Source organism: Schistocerca piceifrons, chromosome 6 (genome assembly GCF_021461385.2).
Source record: "Schistocerca piceifrons isolate TAMUIC-IGC-003096 chromosome 6, iqSchPice1.1, whole genome shotgun sequence".
In the NCBI taxonomy this organism is placed as follows: Eukaryota; Metazoa; Arthropoda; class Insecta; order Orthoptera; family Acrididae; genus Schistocerca; species Schistocerca piceifrons.
This window is the reverse complement of record NC_060143.1, coordinates 116179961-116198263: the sequence shown is the minus strand read 5'-3', so window position 1 is coordinate 116198263 and position 18303 is coordinate 116179961. Positions and strand designations below refer to the sequence as shown.

The 18303-nt window shown below is 37.0% G+C and overlaps 1 protein-coding gene across 1 annotated transcript in view; it reads left to right on the top strand.

Annotated features, from left to right (window-relative positions):
- Nucleotides 1-10947, top strand: part of LOC124802454 (longitudinals lacking protein-like) — a 115688-nt gene extending 104741 nt beyond the window's left edge. Inside the window, exon 4 of the mRNA XM_047263239.1 lies at nucleotides 9442-10947. Coding sequence (XP_047119195.1) covers nucleotides 9442-10947 — 1506 coding nt within the window. The remainder of the gene's footprint in view (nucleotides 1-9441) is intronic.
- The last annotated feature ends 7356 nt before the right edge of the window (nucleotides 10948-18303 follow it).

Genomic DNA, 18303 nt, shown 5'->3' with positions numbered 1-18303 from the left:
AAAAGAGAAGCAACTGTATGCCTATCAAGAGCACATATGGAAAACCAGTACTAAGCAAAGAAGGAAAAGATCAAAGTTGGGAGGAGTATATAGAGAGCCTATACAAGATAGATGAACTTGAAGGCAATATTATAGAAGTGGAAGAAGATGTAGATGAAGATGAGTTTGGAGATATGATACTGCAAGAAGAATTTGGTAGATCAATGAAAGACTTAAGTTGAAAAAAGGCCCCAGGGGTAGATGACATTCTGATAGCCATCGGAGAGCCAACCATGAAAAAACTATTCCATCTGGTGTGAGAGATGTACAAGACAGGCAAAATACTCTCAGATTTCAAGAAGAATGTAATAATTCCAATTCCAAAGAAATTAGGTGCTGACAAGTGGGAATATTACTGAAATATCAGTTTAATAAGCCTTGTTTGCAAAATACTAACAAGAATTCTGTACAGAAGAATGGAAAGACTGGTGAAAGCTGACCTCAGGGAAGATTGGTTTGGATTCCGGAGGAATGTTGCAACACTTGAGGTAATATTGACTCTACAACTTATCTTGGAAGATAGATTAAGGAAAGACAAACCTACGTTTATTTGTAATCTTGGAGAAAGCTTTCGACAGTATTGACTGAAATACTCTCTCTGAAATACTGAAGATAGCAGGGGTAACATACGGGGAGTGAAATGCTATCTACAGCTGATACAGAAGTCATAAAAGTTGAGGAGCATAAAAGGGAAGCAGTAGTTGAGAAGGGAATGAGATAGGGTTGTAGCCTATCCTCTGTGTTATTGCGTCTGTACACTGAGAAAGCAGTAAAGGAAGCCAAAGAAAAATTTGGAGTGGGAATTAAAGTTCAGGGAAAAGGAATAAAAACTTTGAAGTTTGCTGATGACTGTAGTTCTGTCAGAGACAGCAAAGGACTTGAAAGGGCAGTTGACAGTGTCTTGAAAGAGGAATATAAGATGAACAACAACAAAAGTGAAACAAGGATAATGGAATGTACTCAGACTAAATCAGGTGATGCTGAGGGAATTAGATTAGGAAACGAGACACTTAAATTAGTAGATGAATTTTGCTGTGTGGGCAGCAAAGTAACTGATGATGACCAAAGTAGAGGGGTCATAAAATGTAGACTGTCAATGGCAAAAAAAGCGGTTCTGAAGAATTTAAATTTGTTAACATCAAATATAGGTTTAAATATTAGGAAGTCTTTTCTGAAGGTATTTGTATGGAGTGTAGCCATGTGTGGAAGTGAAACATGGATGACAAGACAAGAAAAGAATAAAAGCTTTTGAAATATGGTTGTACAGGAGAAGTCTGGACATTAGATGAATAGAGCACATATCTAACAAAGAGATATTGAATAGAACTGGTGAGAAAATAAATTCAAGGCACAACAAGACTAGAAGAAGGGATTGGTTGATAGGACACATTCTGAGATATTAAGGGACCACCAGTTTAGTGTTGGAGGAGAGTGTGGGTGTAAAAATCATTGAGGGAGACCAAGAGATGAATACAGTAAGCAGATTCTGAGGGATGTAAGTTGCAGTAGTTATTCAGATATGAAGACTTACACAGGATATAGTAGCATGGAGAGCTGCATCAAACCAGTCTTCAGACTGAAGACCACAACTACAACTACTGCACAGGACACAACCTAAACCATTACGACACGTAATTAATCACAGTAAAACACAGAAATACATAATAATTACATATGTAGTTTAATATCTAAACACAACAGATAATGCTGAATAGTCAAGGAAAAACTTTTTACATATTCCAACAAAATAAATATTTACTGCAAGAATCAAGTTCAAGTGTCCTTACCTCTCAAGGTTGGCTCAACTAATTTTGCTCAGAGAAGTACTTTCTCAGATCCTGATGCAGATACAGACCTTTAATTGTATTATTTGCAGGATACCTTAACAAATATGCATCTGGATTTGGCATACTTAAAATTACAAAAGGACCTGTGTGCAAAAGTTTCCATTTTCTGTTTCTGTTGTTTAGGAGTTACTAGCTAGGATGATTTCCAGTAGCACTTTCTTGCTAACTTCTCATAATTTAGTTTCCATTTACAGGCTTTGTCACTCTTACATTGACCAAAGCCTTTCTTACCTTCTACTCTCATTGTTGTACTTCTGTTGGAATGTACGGTATCTCATTGACCCACTGATTTTTCTCTCTTTCTTATGGAACATCAACATAGTCGATGAATGACTGACTGACACACACACACACACACACACACACACACACACATCAATACACCAATACTCTTGAGTCGGGGTTTATATGATGAAGCACCACACCTTTAACTACTTGATAGTATTCATTCTGTTGCAGTTGTTTTACTGTTCTCCATCTAGCATCTGCATCGTGCAATGTGGACATATTTCTACATAGGTCCAGATAGTATCTTTTATGCAAATCATCCTGCATCAAAAATACCAAAAACTATGACATTTTTGTACTGTTTCCATGTCTGGTTCTAATCATTTCTGAGGGTAGGATAGTGTATCTGCAAAAATGTTGTCCTTTTCATCTATATGCACTATCTGGAAATCATATTCTTGAAGATCTATTAAGCAATAAGCCAGTCTCACATGTAATAACTTACATGTTTTTAAGAAGCTCATAGGTCTATGCTTGTGAGAGATTTTACACCATGGAATCTCTGTATTAGCTCATCAACATTCTTGGGATAAGTTTGTGTGGGTACAATTATTTGATTGATGACCCATATGTCCAGAACCAACGTTACATTTCCTTCTGATTCTGGAACTGCCAAGAGTGGACTACAATGTAGACCATTGGAAGGCTCTATCAGGTTCCACTCAAGCATTTTTCTTATTTTTGCCCACTGCTTGTCTCTGTGACCATAGGTTGAGGTAAAAACTAGAGCAAAATGTCTTATGCAGAACTACCTCAATATGAGAGGTTAACCACAGATTACTCTGGGTTCTCTTCAAACACATGACATATTCGTGCAGTAGGTCAAACAATTATTTTTTCTGAGCTCCTGACAGATTTTCTGTCTCTTCTATCTTTAATTATACTTCTGTTTTAACATCAAGAACTTGTGTAGATATCCTCAGCTACACTGTTGTCTTACTACTATCCTTAGCAATTCTTACCATTATCCTTGGCAGTACATCCCAATGTTACCATCTCTCCATAACAACTTAAGTTGAACCTTCACATCATTGACCAAAAATGAGACCCTGTCCAAAGAAAAGTCAATATGCAGGTCTTTATTTCATACAAAATCAAGAACCAAGATGCAGTCAGTGATTAATTTTACAACTCACTCCTGCTATACAGGTTTAAAAGAATAAAACTTGCAAACTGGGGAAATACACTGAACTCTGCCTGGCCAGACCAACCTGTCAACAGCGAGTGTTGCAATGTCAAGAGCTAAACCCGATGAAACAGTATACATGCCAGAAAGGTCAACAGCACCTGTAATTGTCAAGAGAGCAAACTGAAAGAGAAAGAGATAACTGTAAACAAGCAACTGTCCAAGTATGGCAGATTTTAGTTGGTCTGGCTATTAAATTAGTGAACACACAAGTGAATTGAGTCTGTGACGACCTTACCTTAATGCCTCCATTGGCAGAGGTTCTTTCCAACACAAACAGCATGGGTGCACACTGTAGGCAGCAGCTGTGACCAGTTCACTGGCTGCCAGCATTGCTGATTCCATGTCCTTCATCTCCTTGTCTTTATCACCAGGTGTGGATACCAAAATTAATCCCTTGATAACTAGAAAGATGCATAATATTGCTACATTTTCTGGTTTTATCTCCAGATGTGCCCATAATCTAACATTCTTTGATTGAGTGACAGTGGCCCCAGAACTTAGAAATTGTGAACCAGAAATGTAAGTGTCTTGTATCTCTGACACCTTCAGAAAAAAAAAAAACTTCTTGAGATCACATTCATAGTGGTGCCAGTGTCCAGAACAATTGTTATAGGAACATCCTAAATGCTAGCCCTTATTGCTGATTGCGGCATCGGAGGGACTCTGTTGCACATAATCACATCTGAGCAAAGTTCGTCTGTTATATCAGTTCCATCGTTATATGGTAGGGTCATAATACCTTTGTCACAACCACTATCCCATCTTGTTACCAACATTCTGGGAGTACACATGCCAGGTTGTTTTCCAACCCTTGTTCTGTTGGGCAGTTACTGTGTGTAATTACCAGTAGTGGTATTTCCAATGTGTATTTTTCTATGGCTACTGGTGGTTATTTTGCCAATAACTATTATTAGTTTGTGTCACCAGAATTAAACCTTTCTCATCTTTCTTGCTTGTTCCTATTATGGCAGAAGTTGTTTCCATTATAATTTCTCTTATTCTGATTTTGATATCCATTCTAATGGGTGTTATGATTAGGAAACACAGCATTTTGATCATGGGTTTGTTCTGAGCCCCAGCCATTGCTTGTACAAGGCCCAACTAAGTCTTGTCTTGACTTTATGTATTCTTGGATCAAATTGATGGTATTTAACACTCCCATGGAGTTCTCCAGGTTATCTTCAGAAACATGTATTAATTTCTCTGTAATTTCTATCAGCAGTTTTGCATTCTGAATCATAAGAATGTCCTTATGAGACATTGGATCATCCCAGTAACATGTTTTATTAAGATACTTTCCAAAATATCTCATACCCATAAGGCTACATTACATCAATGTGGGTATTCACCTACATAGCTGATGTTCTGGAACCATGTCCATGAGTGTGTCAATACTAGTCTGCATCTGCGAATAAACATGATTAGGTGGATGGTGTTCTCGTCAGGGGAGTGTGCTTGGAATTTCCTATGTTTGAGCTGTTTTTCTTCCATAAGCATTACCGCATACATTGGTGTCTCTGGTACTACACCATAGGGCAAAATGTTCCTAAGTGGTACAGATGAATTGTGATGATTGTATTCTGAGATGAGACTCAATGTCTGAACTCTCTCTGAAACATATATTTTTTGTTGGCAATCTTGCACTGTCTCCCTCACCCTCACCCTCCACCCACCTGGACGTCAGTTAACTCTTCATTAACCAATTCACCCATTTCTGTTCAATACTTTTTAACTGTGAAAAGTCAATCCTCATTTGTTATTTTAGTTCTAACAAGTCTTATTTAAGTATATCCTCATTAGGATCTTTGTCAGTTGACAAGTTGCAAACTGCAGCTTGCACTTGCTTGCTAATGCACTGGCCAATCTGTTCACAGTAAACTGTTGCTGGTTCTTTTGGTGCTGTTCTAGTGACAAATTAATCACTTGTTTGGATAGATTACTCATTGTTTTGGTCAAAGATTGCTGACTCTCTTTAATGTCATTTACTTCTTTGGCTAGATTTTGAATAGTCTCAGAAATTAGCTCTTGTGCTTGTACCTTTCACAATTCTGAGATTTCATTTGCTAATGATGTACCTAGGTGGCTAAGAAGCTAAGTAAGCATCAAAGACATATCCTGCCTGGTTGGCATCTCATCTTGATTTTTGGCTACAATTTTCAACTGATGCAAAATCTCGACCAAAGGATCCTAAATCTGTTGCAATGACACACTTGATTCAATTATCTCCTCAGCTGGCTGAACATTATCTAGATTTTACTTTCCCATTTTCTACTGATGGTAAGTTCAAATGACAACAAAAATATTAACTCTGATAAGAACCCTTTATTCCCAACTAACGTGCAAGCAAACACACACACACACACACACACACACACACACACACACACACACACAATATTTACTAATAGACGCTGGAAACAGAAAAGCAGTTTTCACTTGCAAAGAGTAGACAACTAACATTGTCTTCCATTACAACAATGCATCCCACTATCTTTTCAAGAGACAGAAATCCTACTTTTGGCTCCAAATATTGCTAGAAGATCTGCATCAACAATTCAGTACAATGGACTTCAAGCAACAGTTGAATGTTTGACTTGGCTTGGCTTAGTTCCTTTCGTTCCCTCTGGAACACAGGGCTGTGATGAAATTCCTCCACCTGGTATGATTTCTAGCAAGTCCCTTCACTTCGCTCTAGGTTTTCCCATCCTCTGCAGCTTCTCTCTCGATCGTCCTTTTCCAGGTTTGTTTGGGATGACCATGGTCTCCATCTCCATGAGGGTTCCTGTCCAGCACCACCCTTTCAACAGCTCCATCTGGTTTCCTTGATGTAAGCCCAATCCAGTTCCATTTTCTTTCCTTGATTTGTATATTGATTGGTTGCTGAATTGTCTGCCTCCAAAGATCTTAATTTTTTTATTATATCTGGCCATCTCACATTTAAAATATGCCGGAGACAGTTGTTGATTAAAAACTTGGAGCTGGTTTTTGATGTGGTTAGTCACCTTCCAAGTTTTGCAACCATACAACAGGACAGCCTTCACATTGCTATTGAAAAGCCGGAGTTTGGTCTTCTTTGAGATGTTCCTATTTCTCCAAACAGGGCACAGTTGTACAAACGCAGCATTTGCTTTGCGGATGCGACTATGGACGTCCTCCACAACAGCTCCTGTAGCCGTGACTATGCTTCCAAGATAGAGGAAGGATTAGACCTGTTCTAAGTCCTCTCCATTAATGGCAGCCTAGTCATGATGGTTGAATTTATCCATATTTCTCTGTGTTTTGCAAACATTTATCTTGAGGCCTGCAACTTCTGCCACTCTCTGTAACCTGGCCAGTTTCTCTTTGATATCGTTGTGCCATTAAGCAGATGTTGACTGTGAAATCTAGATCTTCGAGCCTATCCTGCGTCCCCCATTGCACACCTCTCTTCCATCTCCTCATCACTCTCTTCATCACATGGTCCAACACCAAAAGAAATAGTGTTGGTGAAAGAATACACCCTTGTCACACTCCTGAATTAACTTGGAAAGGCTGTGTTAGTCTCCATTATGTAGTACTTGGCATTCATAGTCTTCATACATTTCCTTGATGATGTCAGTAATCTTCGTTGGGATGCCATGTTTTGCAAATGTATCCCACATGACTCTTTGATTGACAGAGGCAAAAACCTTTTCAAAATCAATGAAGGTAAGGTATGTTGCCACTCCACACTTTGTTCCAGAATAATTCTGAGAGTATTGGTAAGGTCCACATAGCTTCAATGTTTTCTAAAACTTGCCTGCTCTCTCCTTGGTTGTGCTTCCACAGAACCCTTAATGCAGTTTAAAATGATCCTCAAAAGTACCTTACTTGGTACTGACAATAGGGTAAGGCTCCATCAGTTGTTGCAGTTAGTAACACCTTTTTTGGATATTTTCATGATAATACTTCGTTTCCAACCTGTTGGAGTTGAATGTTTGGTACAAGAGAAGTGGCTAGGTATCTGAATAAGCACAAAAGTAATTTGACTTTTTTTCGTGTTACAACATGAAATTCATATGTGATGGACCAGGACTTGGCTTCAGTGGCACATGCTTGTCCACCCAAAACTCACCAAAGCACATAACAGAAACACAATAAAATGATAAGAAATACAACAATGTAATACAATACGTCCTGTCACAGGCAGCAGTGTATTGTAAAGAGATTGAAAAGTAATATTTTTGGTATTATACATTATATGTATCTGACTCTTATTACTGAACCACTTTATTGTTAGTCTGTGCTGTTAAAACGATTAGAGAGGTTAATATGGATTTATGTTGAATTACTTTCTTTTGCAGTACTGAATTCAGTTTGATATATACGATATCCAAAAAGCTATTCCTCAAAACTGCATCTTTCTGAATTGGGAATCAGGCAAATAAATCTTTCAAATATATATAGATATTATTATGTCAGTTTTATTTCAGGGTATGACTCATGTAAAATTTTTGCATTTAGTTCCCCCAAAAAATTAAACTCAAGAGTCTCTCTGAATATTAAGCTCACTCTTCAATAGACAGACATTATGTAGTCAGAGCTGGAAAAAAGACCACACAAAGTGCAATGCACAGTGCTGTTGTTGGCTAACGATTTGCAGCTGTCATACTGTATTTGAATTGAAGGAAATTTTCCTAAACTGTGATCTAAAGTGCGAGCTCTAGGTTTCCAGGCTATTTTCCAGCAATTCCTCTGAACCAAAAGTCAGTTATTCTTTTCAGGAAGAATTTACATACAACTGTTTTACATCAATTCTTATTCCCCCCCCCCTCCCCCCCCAACCTCCCTAACCCATGCAAGTCGTCATTTGGCACAACAGATATACGAAAATTACTCAACGATACACTTTGCAGCACAGAGGCTGTAGCATCTGCTATAAGAACAAGCCATCTCTGGTCTACACAATCTCAATACAGTAAAGAAAAATGATCAAACAATAGAAAATCCAGGATGGAATGTAACAGTATTATGAGGGGAGATGCTGAGTTGCATATAGGCACAATAGGCACACATAAGCGCACACACACACACACACACACACAAACACACACAAACGCAACTCTCACACACAACTGAAGTCTCAGGCAACTGTAACCACATACCTTCAGTAACCCCCCCCCCCCCCCCCCATCCAGTTCAAAAGAGAATTACAAACATATCTCATTAACTTCACGGTGAGTAGCAGTGTTTGTTGTGAAGCTGCATTACAATTAGTTATGTACTGTAAATGAGACTGTACAGAAAAACAGCAATAGTATAACTGAGGAGGCAGCAGCTGTTTTTTTCTAATTTGCTTGATTAAATTTATCTGGTGTTAAACATGAATATCATTAAGTAATATTATGATAGTGAATTGTTAATGTAATATGCAGATTAGGTTTCTGATTTCCTTGTCTTTGTTAATGTATACCTTGGGTTGTTCCACATCTGCTTCTTGATGGGGTCAACAGAACATGATGAATGAACCAGTCAGTCAGAAGTCAACCATAACCACACACAATAAAATATAGTTAGTAATGCCAGGAAATTATCAAGCACATGAAACATGTCTCTAATAAGTCACTGATTGTATAAATTATCTGATTATCTACATTTTGTCAATTGTAAATTCCTGTTGTTAGCAAAACCTGCAACAATGATCATTCTATCTTGATCATTGTTCTTATACTGTGTAGTTTATAAACCAAAATTTGGAAATTAACATTGTATCAGTAACTTCTTCATTTATAATCATTTAAACACTGATAGAGTACCATGTAGATGAGAATCACTGATAATATTTAATTTTAACACATCTATTGGAAAGAAACAATTTATTGTGTCTAATTCTGTACTTTAAAATACAGTGTAATATCTTTATTTAATTCACATATCTGAAGATTTTCATTTCTGTTAAATCTAAACCTGTGTCTGCTTTTTAAGACCTGAAGAAACTGTTGTGTGAGATATTTTGTGTAGCTGCTTCCATTAACGATAAACTTACAATCAATCATTGCTTCTGTGACAATGATGTACCCTAGAAATATGTATAGAGAAAGCTTATCTTTTCTGTTGCAGGATCTTTCTCCCTTAGATGCGAGATATGGATCTCCTTGTGTGATAACAGGGTCACGGCAACTGGGATCTGATATTCAGATAAGTAACCACACAAGATCCTCTACACCCTTCCAGTTCCCATTTTCTCCATTTGCTGCTGGCTTTCCAAGTAGTTTTGGTGCTGGCTTCCCTGATATGGGCATAGATGCTTTAAGTCGGCAAAACTGCTCAATACTGAATCTCCTCCACCAACAGAGCTTGCTGGCTTCACCAGTATCGGAAGATGGTGGACGATCCCCATTTGGAACAGTTGGCTCTGGTATTTTCAGATGCTCAGTCTGTTTGGCTTCCTTCCCTTCATCTTGGCTCCTGGAACAACATTCTGACTTGCAGCACTCTGTACCATCTCAAGCTGAAGATACAGAAAGTGAAGAGAAACCTTTCAAATGTGATCAGTGTGGACAGAGCTACAGATATCGATCCGCTTATTTGAAGCATAGAGAACAAAACCACAGAGCTCGCTTACCGGCAGACAAGCTCTTCACTTGTGATGTCTGTGGAATGCAGTTTCGATACTTGAAGTCTTTCAAGAAGCATCGTCTTAATCATGCTCTGGAAAAGTTACACTCTAAGTCTCCATCAGAATTTGACATATTTACACGTACTATCAGAAATAATGGAATGCTTGGGGATCTTCTCGGAGAGCGAGCACTTCGAAATAGCAGTGTACCTGAATCTGCGACAGATTACAGTGGAAAGATATTTCCATTCATGCATAAAGGAAGTGAATCAAACAGTGACAGTACTTTGAATACAACTGTGACATCGTCAGATAAAGATATGGAAAAATCTGCTGCAACACCTACTGCAACTGTTCCAACCCCAGAAAGCAGCAGTGAACAAGTTTCAAGCTCAAATGAGGCTGTTGTTCGAAACATGTCTGAAGAAAAACCGGTCTTGAATCCCAGTTATGAGCGCATACCTAGTGGATCATTATCTAAACTGGGGGGTCAAAACTTGTACAGATTTCCCCTCAGTGATTATTATTATGGTAGTAGTGCCAGCACAACAGAAGGAAGCTCAGTAGAAGAAAAGAAAGTGTTTAAAACAGAAAAGACATCTGAGGCAGAACAAGATGAAACGATAGATTCTATGACATTTGCACTGTCTATGACATCCAGTGGAAGTAATACTTTCCGTTCAGCACACGAAGCTTCACTTATCAATTTACTTCGCATGGATGCTGCTGAAAGACAACGAGAACGTAGGTTTGCTTGCCCATTTTGTGGCAAGTGTGTACGATCAAAGGAAAACCTGAAGTTGCATGTCCGGAAACATACTGGAGAGCGGCCATTTGTGTGTCTATTTTGTGGACGGGCATTTGGGGGAAAGAGTGATTTAACTCGTCACCTTCGCATACACACAGGTGAACGCCCCTACCATTGTGAAATGTGCGGCAAATGTTTTGCGAGAGCTGACTATTTATCTAAGCATCTGACCACACATATACATAACTCCCAGCGATGAATATATGTATTTCAAAGTGTTTTGTGCAGGTTTTACAATATTTATTTATTTTAAGTACATATGTACTGGTTCTGTATGAAATGCATGCATTTCTTCATATAGTTTTTTCACTGTATTGTACTGTATTAATTTTCTCAGCATATTTCTGTTATTTTGATCTCTCTTGAATTTATTTTTATACTTCTTAATTCACAGTTAAATGTGGGGCAAGTGTTAGAGATAAATAGCATATTCGTAGAAGTGTGTTAAATAACATAAGCATAAAAAACTTCAACTGCCAAAATTAATAATAATACATTTTAATTGTACAACTATCATAAATTGTGGGAATAATAAGTAACAAAATACTTTTCCAGAATGTGCCCAAATACTTTTCTGGGCTGATTATTTTGTTACTGCAGTAAGTATATCATTTCATGTTGGAAAATTTTGCCATTTTGTTGCAGTATACTGCAACAGCTGCCATTCTAGAAGCAATACTCAAGTGTTTTGATGTCATACATGTTACTGTGATGTAATTTTACCAATAATGTCAATGTAATTTTCTCTACAGAATGATTTTAACTCTAGTGTGTTTAATACAATGTAAAAAGATGTGTAGATTTATTGTTATATATACTCTTTTTGTCAGGAGGCTGTTAACCAAATCTATAAGATTAAATTCACTGAATGCTGCAATGAATTCTACTTAGTGGGTGTCATAGTGTTTATTGTGCAAACATTTAAATGGGTCCTTGTGGTGCAATACAGATGTTAACAATAACAATAGATGTTGTACATGAAACAGTATTGCAGTTATCCATTCTTTAAATTAAAAAGAAAAAAGGTCTCTGCTTTATATTCTAGTGAAAATCCTCTTTATTTCCAAGTGTGCCAGGTTAAATTGCTCCATATATCACAATTGTGACTTCAGGGTCAGATAGTGTATGCAAATCCATGTGATAAACTAAATGATGTGCAGCTTATGAAAATAATGATTATTTCTATCCCACATTCTTTTCCTGAATCTTGCTACATGCTGTATGTTATTCATGTAATAAGGTTGCCTAGATTGAAATGTGATATTTAGTGAACATGAACATTTAAAAAAGGAGCAAAATTTATAACTTTTCAATTAATAATATAGTTTCTTTAGGGAATAGAAGAAGAAATGAAGAATTGAATCCATTGTTAGTTCTGAATTATCTAGTGTACCTTGTGTCTCTTTTTTAATCCAGTATCTGGAAATACTTTGCTTGCTCCTGATCAGGAGCATGATGGAGAGAGAGAGAGAGGAAAAAATGGCAAGTGTACCTTTTTCACAAAGGTCAGTCTTTATAGTCTCACCACTGAATACTTGATAAATGATAGGATGTGTTCATACAAATGATGCATTGAAGAATAGGAAAAATGTAGTAATAAAAGTCATTTTTTCTGTTGTAGCTGACGTTTTTATGATATATATCTCATGTTCAAGTTATTTATTTAGCATATGCTGGAAAACATATTATATGTATGCATAATATCCATGTGTGCTATGGCAAGGAGATCAACAAATTTTTATTACTGGCTGACAGCTATTTTGTGCAACCCAGATTACACATTTAGGGCAATTTGAAGATTAATTAAACGGACATGAGAAATGATCATTTGCACATATGATTATTAGACTGATATCATTTTGTATTATTAATTCTGAATGACACCTTTCATCTCACAAGAATAATTGTATTCTATCTTAAAGGCAGAACAGGAAGGAAATATTTTGTTTATTTTCTCAGAGCAAGAGATACATATTCACATCTGTTAAAGTGTATTGTTCAGATAGCCAAATTTTTGTGTGGCCTAGTACTACAGTTAGGGCTGCAGTGGTTTAGTGGGTTGAGTGACTCTGGCCCTGGAGGTACTGAGATCAGTCCCAGATAGGGGTGGAGATTTTTAGTTATTCCAGCCCCAGGTCCACTTAGCCTGGGTTTTTTCCTAGGCTTAAAGGGTGGCCAGGGCAGGGACTCGACACCCATCCCCAACCTAGTGCCTCAGTGGATAGAAAGGCTGTACTGCACCTGTAGTCAGGCCGAAAGTCCAGTCATGGGTCTGTGCCACAAACATTACTGTTACTTTACCTGATAGTACTTACATTTGGTTTGATATTGTTACAAGATTTGCCTTCTTGGTGACACATGACTTATCTGTATTGTTCAAAGGACCACTGTTATTGGAAACAGCTGTAATGCAGCAATTTTACCTTTTTCAATTGTATATTTTGCAGCTGTCATTTACTGCTCAACATATGAACCTCATAATAGAATTCATTGTGAAATCTATGTACTTTAAAACTTTTTTCACTGATTCTGATATCTGTTATTAAGTAAGTGCAATGTATGTTACACATTCAATCTCTCAGTGGAAATAGATTTTAGTCATAAAAACTGCAGGTTGTGAATTGAAAGTTGCAGACTGGTGCAAGGATAAAAAGTAAGTTACACATATAATGTTTTAACTGATTCACACATATATCATATAATCTGTGTTTTATTCTTAAAAGCAATAAGATCAAGTTTAAATTTATTTGAAAAACAGAATGACCAACTTAAAGGCTGTGTTACTGTATTTGATGGGGAACATACATTTTATAAAACTAAAGCTGCCAAAATTTGTGCAGGTTAATTTGGTGCAAGTAGCAATATAAATTATGTATTCTATATTTTGTGAGCTTAGTCACTGCAGAATGATGACTGGAAAACATGTTTGTGACATCTCTTGAATGTATTTCATGCTCATTTAGTCTTAAAATATAACCTTGTTACTATTTTAACATTCTATCGTGAAGTTGTAGTCTTGACAAGTTCCTTTCAGAGTATTTTAGTAAAGTTCTGATATTGTGTGTATGAAGCTCTTCAGAAAAATATGTATATGTATAATTGACATATTTAGGATGGAAATGGAAAAAAATAACCATTTGTAAAGCTTTAAGCTTTTTTTACTGTGCATCTTACATTGGGTTAAAACATTTTTCAGTATTATATTATTATTTCATGATCACCAAGTACTTAATATAACAGCAACACATAAAATGTAAAACTATTACAATAAGAGGTTCAGAGGAGACGAGTCATCTCAATATCTAACTAAATCATAGAATTCACAGTATTGTGTACATTTTATTTTATAAATCAAGTGAAATAAAATGTGACCAGCAATGTGAATTCTTTAATTTAAAATTATTTGGTTGTGTGAAAGAACTGTTACTTCTATATTTGTGATGCGAAAATCTGAACTCAGCTGTTTTTGTAGAATTCACTGTAAGTGTAAATACTGTTTCTACTATAATGCATGATGGCAGATGAAAAGCAGGTTACTACCTTAAAAAAAATTAAAATATCTCAAGCAGTTATGCTCAAAAACAAATACCATCTTTTTTACTAAATGAGTAGAAAATAAAAGAAGTTCAGATATAATCTCACATAAAAAGTTCCTGCCAATTGCTGATGAAAACAGGAGTACATTTTGCTTTAATTCTTATTTCTGATTATGATTGAAGCCATACAACTGTCATTGTTCTAGAAGTAGAAAGCAGTTTATCCATCCGTACTATTCACACAAAAAGTAAGTCATCAGATATTATAGGAATAACTCAGTCACTTGTTTTTGAAGCCAATCAAATCTTGCAAAATTAAGCCTAGAATAAATCAATTCAAAATAATACCTATGGTATTAAACAGTAATTTCTAATACATTTCCAAATCATTGACAGAAATGGAAAATAATGTTGTCGTCATTTATATGCAACATCAACTGAAACAATTCTCTGGAAAATTACTAACAAGGATGTTAGTGAAAATTGTCCTGATTTGTCATTGGTTTTGAGGTGATAATTTGGAAGAAGCATGAGACACTACTTGCAAAAACACATGCGTGCCAAACTTAAATTCCCCTGTAACTCCAAGATCAGAACCTTTTACTTGACAATTGTTTAACAAATATAATAAATATAGAATAACAGTTCTTACACAAGTTGTTTTGGTTGAGGCAGTGCTTGCTGATGTAACAATAACCTATTTTGATTAGTTGAAAATTCCCGCTACATTACTCCTAATATTTATTGTAAATTATACTTTGAGTAATACATGTAATCAATTAAGATATTAGATATTTGAGTCCAACAGAGTAAAAGTCACTGATTGGACACAAAAAGTGCATTAAATATTAGATACAATATTGTTATGTTTCTAATTTTTCAAGTTTAGGAAAAAATCATGAAGAGCACAACCCACGTATTTCTGATGAGGTACTAAGAATCTTTCAGTAAGGTGAAAATTTCAAGACTGTTTTCACAGCACAATCTCAGAATATTCCTACAAGCCAATACGTATTTATTATTCATTCACAGTATATTACATGTGATCGTCTCTCAAATATTTTTAGAACACATTGACCTCTTACATTATAAAGCACTTATATTTCAATTAATTTTATTCAGTATCCCGTCCAGATATTTTAAGTGTGGGGTTCATTTATTTTGGTTGAAGGAGAGTAGACAAGAACTTTACAATTTAAACATTACATCTTGTACTCATAATTTACTCTGATTTTAGTGTCTGCATCTGATGACAGATGTACTCTTTTAGAGGAATTTGTTAAATTTTCTGATAAACTGCTATGCGTTTTTCATTGGTTGCAGATTTTGCTTGCAAAATTGCAATAGAAAATTGACTCCTTTGACTCATAAGACCAAACAAGAAGTATTATGCATCGATATTAAATAGACTGTTGTTGAATTCTTGCAAGGTTAATGAATTTAAAGATTATAGTATGTTTATCTATTTGATAATGAAAGAAGGTTTTATATAAAGAATTGTATTTTGGAGAGATATTGAGAATGAAAAGTGGTAATTTATAAAGTATTGTTTGTAGCGATTTACAAGGTACTGAGATATATTTTGTAAGAGAAAAGAAGGGTATAGAATATGGATTCAGACTACAGTGCCACACGTGTGAAGTATTATGGATGCTGGTCATGGAGCTGTGTAAACAATGTTCCTGTTGACAGAATGTGGTTGTTCATTCATTGAAAGCTGCTGTGACATATTCTGTTGCAATGAAAAATAACAAGCACAATTTGGTATTGACTAAATACCATACAGTATTCCTAAAATATAGTGCTACCATTGTAAACCGTTAAGTGTTATCAGAAGGTGAACTTCAAGAACTGTGTGGATGGGTTGAGGCATGTCTGTTGTATTCTTTACTATATTCTTTTTGTATTGGTTAGCAGCCACGATGCATGATCAAAATAGATAGACTACACTGAAAGTCCAACTCATTGTACTTTCTTCTCACCTTTTTACCTCTGCAATTCCTGAAGGAAAAGACTTAAAAGATATATCTTTTGTGAAATTCTTCCACTTTTAATTCAGCTAAGTGAAGTGGCACAGTGTTGAAGACACTGGACCCACATTCAGGGGAATGATACGAGAGGGAAACATAGATAATAGAGGGAAACATTCCACTTGGGAAAAATATATATAAAAAACAAAGATGCTGTACCTTACCAAATGAGAAAGTGCTGGTATGTTGATAGACACAATAAAAAACACACACACAAATATTCAAGCTTTCGCAACCCAAGGTTGCTTCATCAGGAAAGAGGGAAGGAGAGGGAAAGACGAAAGGATGTGGGTTTTAAGGGAGAGGGTAAGGAGTCATTCCAATCCCGGGAGCGGAAAGACTTACCTTAGGGGGAAGAAAGGACAGGTATACACTCGTGCGCACACACTCACATCTATCCGCACATATACAGACACAGGTAGACATATGTAAATGCATATGTCAGGCAGACATATGTAAGTGCATTTACATATGTCTGCCTGTGTCTGTATATGTGCAGGTGTGTGTGTGTGTGTGTGTGTGTGTGTGTGTGTGTGTGTGTGTGTGTGTGGGCGCGCGCGCGAGTGTATACCTGTCCTTTTTTCCCCCTAAGGTAAGTCTTTCCGCTCCCGGGATTGGAATGACTCCTTACCCTCTCCCTTAAAACCCACATCCTTTCGTCTTTCCCTCTCCTTCCCTCTTTCCTGATGAAGCAACCTTGGGCTGCGAAAGCTTGAATATTTGTGTGGATCTTCTCCTCCCCATGCTGTCTGTTTCCTCATCCCCTTTTCTACGTCCATCTCTTCCACATCCTCTCTCCAACCATAACCATAAGTTCCTCCCCCCCCCTGCCCATAACCTCACCTACACTCTCTCTTCATCTTCTCCTTCTCCCCACTTCCTTTTACACTCGCCCACTACAGCCTCCACCTGCCTCCTACCTCCTGCAGTTGCCCCTCCTTCACCCTCTCTGTCCAGTCTGTCCCCCCCCCCCCCCCTCTCTGTCTAGCCCTTCCTCACCTTTCTCTCTGCCAATTTTCTCCTCACCTCTCTCCATATGTATCTCCTCTTGCACCTATCTCTGTTCTTCCCCTCTCACCCCATGTCTCTGTACATCCCTTATTGCTTGCCTCTACTCCTATCCATCCCCTGCCACTCTCTCTGTCCCGCTCATCTAGCCCCAGTTGTGACCATTCACACGAGTAGCTCCTACAAAACAGGTGGATAAAGCAGGCCGATACTGCTCCCACAACATGCCTGTTGACAGGGCAGCCTACATGTCAAGGACTCAAAAACCATTTTTACCCCTGACATATAAGTTGTCCTGAAAAGCAGGTGGGGAAGGCAGGCCAATAATACTTCCACACAACATGTCTGGCATGCAAGGCAGCCTACATGTCAGGTACTGAAAACACGCATTTTTGTCTGTATCTCCACTCCTATTGTAGCTAGGAAGTTATAAGCTCCAGAGTGCTGATATTTGTGAAATGTGCTGTTGGTATGCCAAATTTGATAGAAATTGATGGACACACACACACACACACACACACACACACACACACACACACACACAATGATTTATATATAATTGTTCCACTGATGCAAAAAATAAAATTTATATAACATTTAGATTGTAACAAGAAGGGAAAAGTTTATTTCCATTGATAATGGATGCTGTACAAGAAAACCCTTCACATTATTTTTTGCGCTGACACAACTTGAACATGAATTGAATGACTGTATTTGTTTTAGAAACATTAGCAGCATGATATCTAATAATTCTTAGGAGGGACAGACTTCACATATAAATAGATTAGAGTATAGACAGTCTTGATATATATTGGACACACAATGGAAAAAAGAAGGGAGAGGGATAAGTGAAAGGAAGTGAAACAGAAAAATGTACAAATAAGACATGATGCAAGGGTAAACTTTGATGCACTATAGAACAAAAGCCATCCATGCTGCTTCGAAGCACTAGTAGTCTCCAAGGATTTGAAATAAATTTAT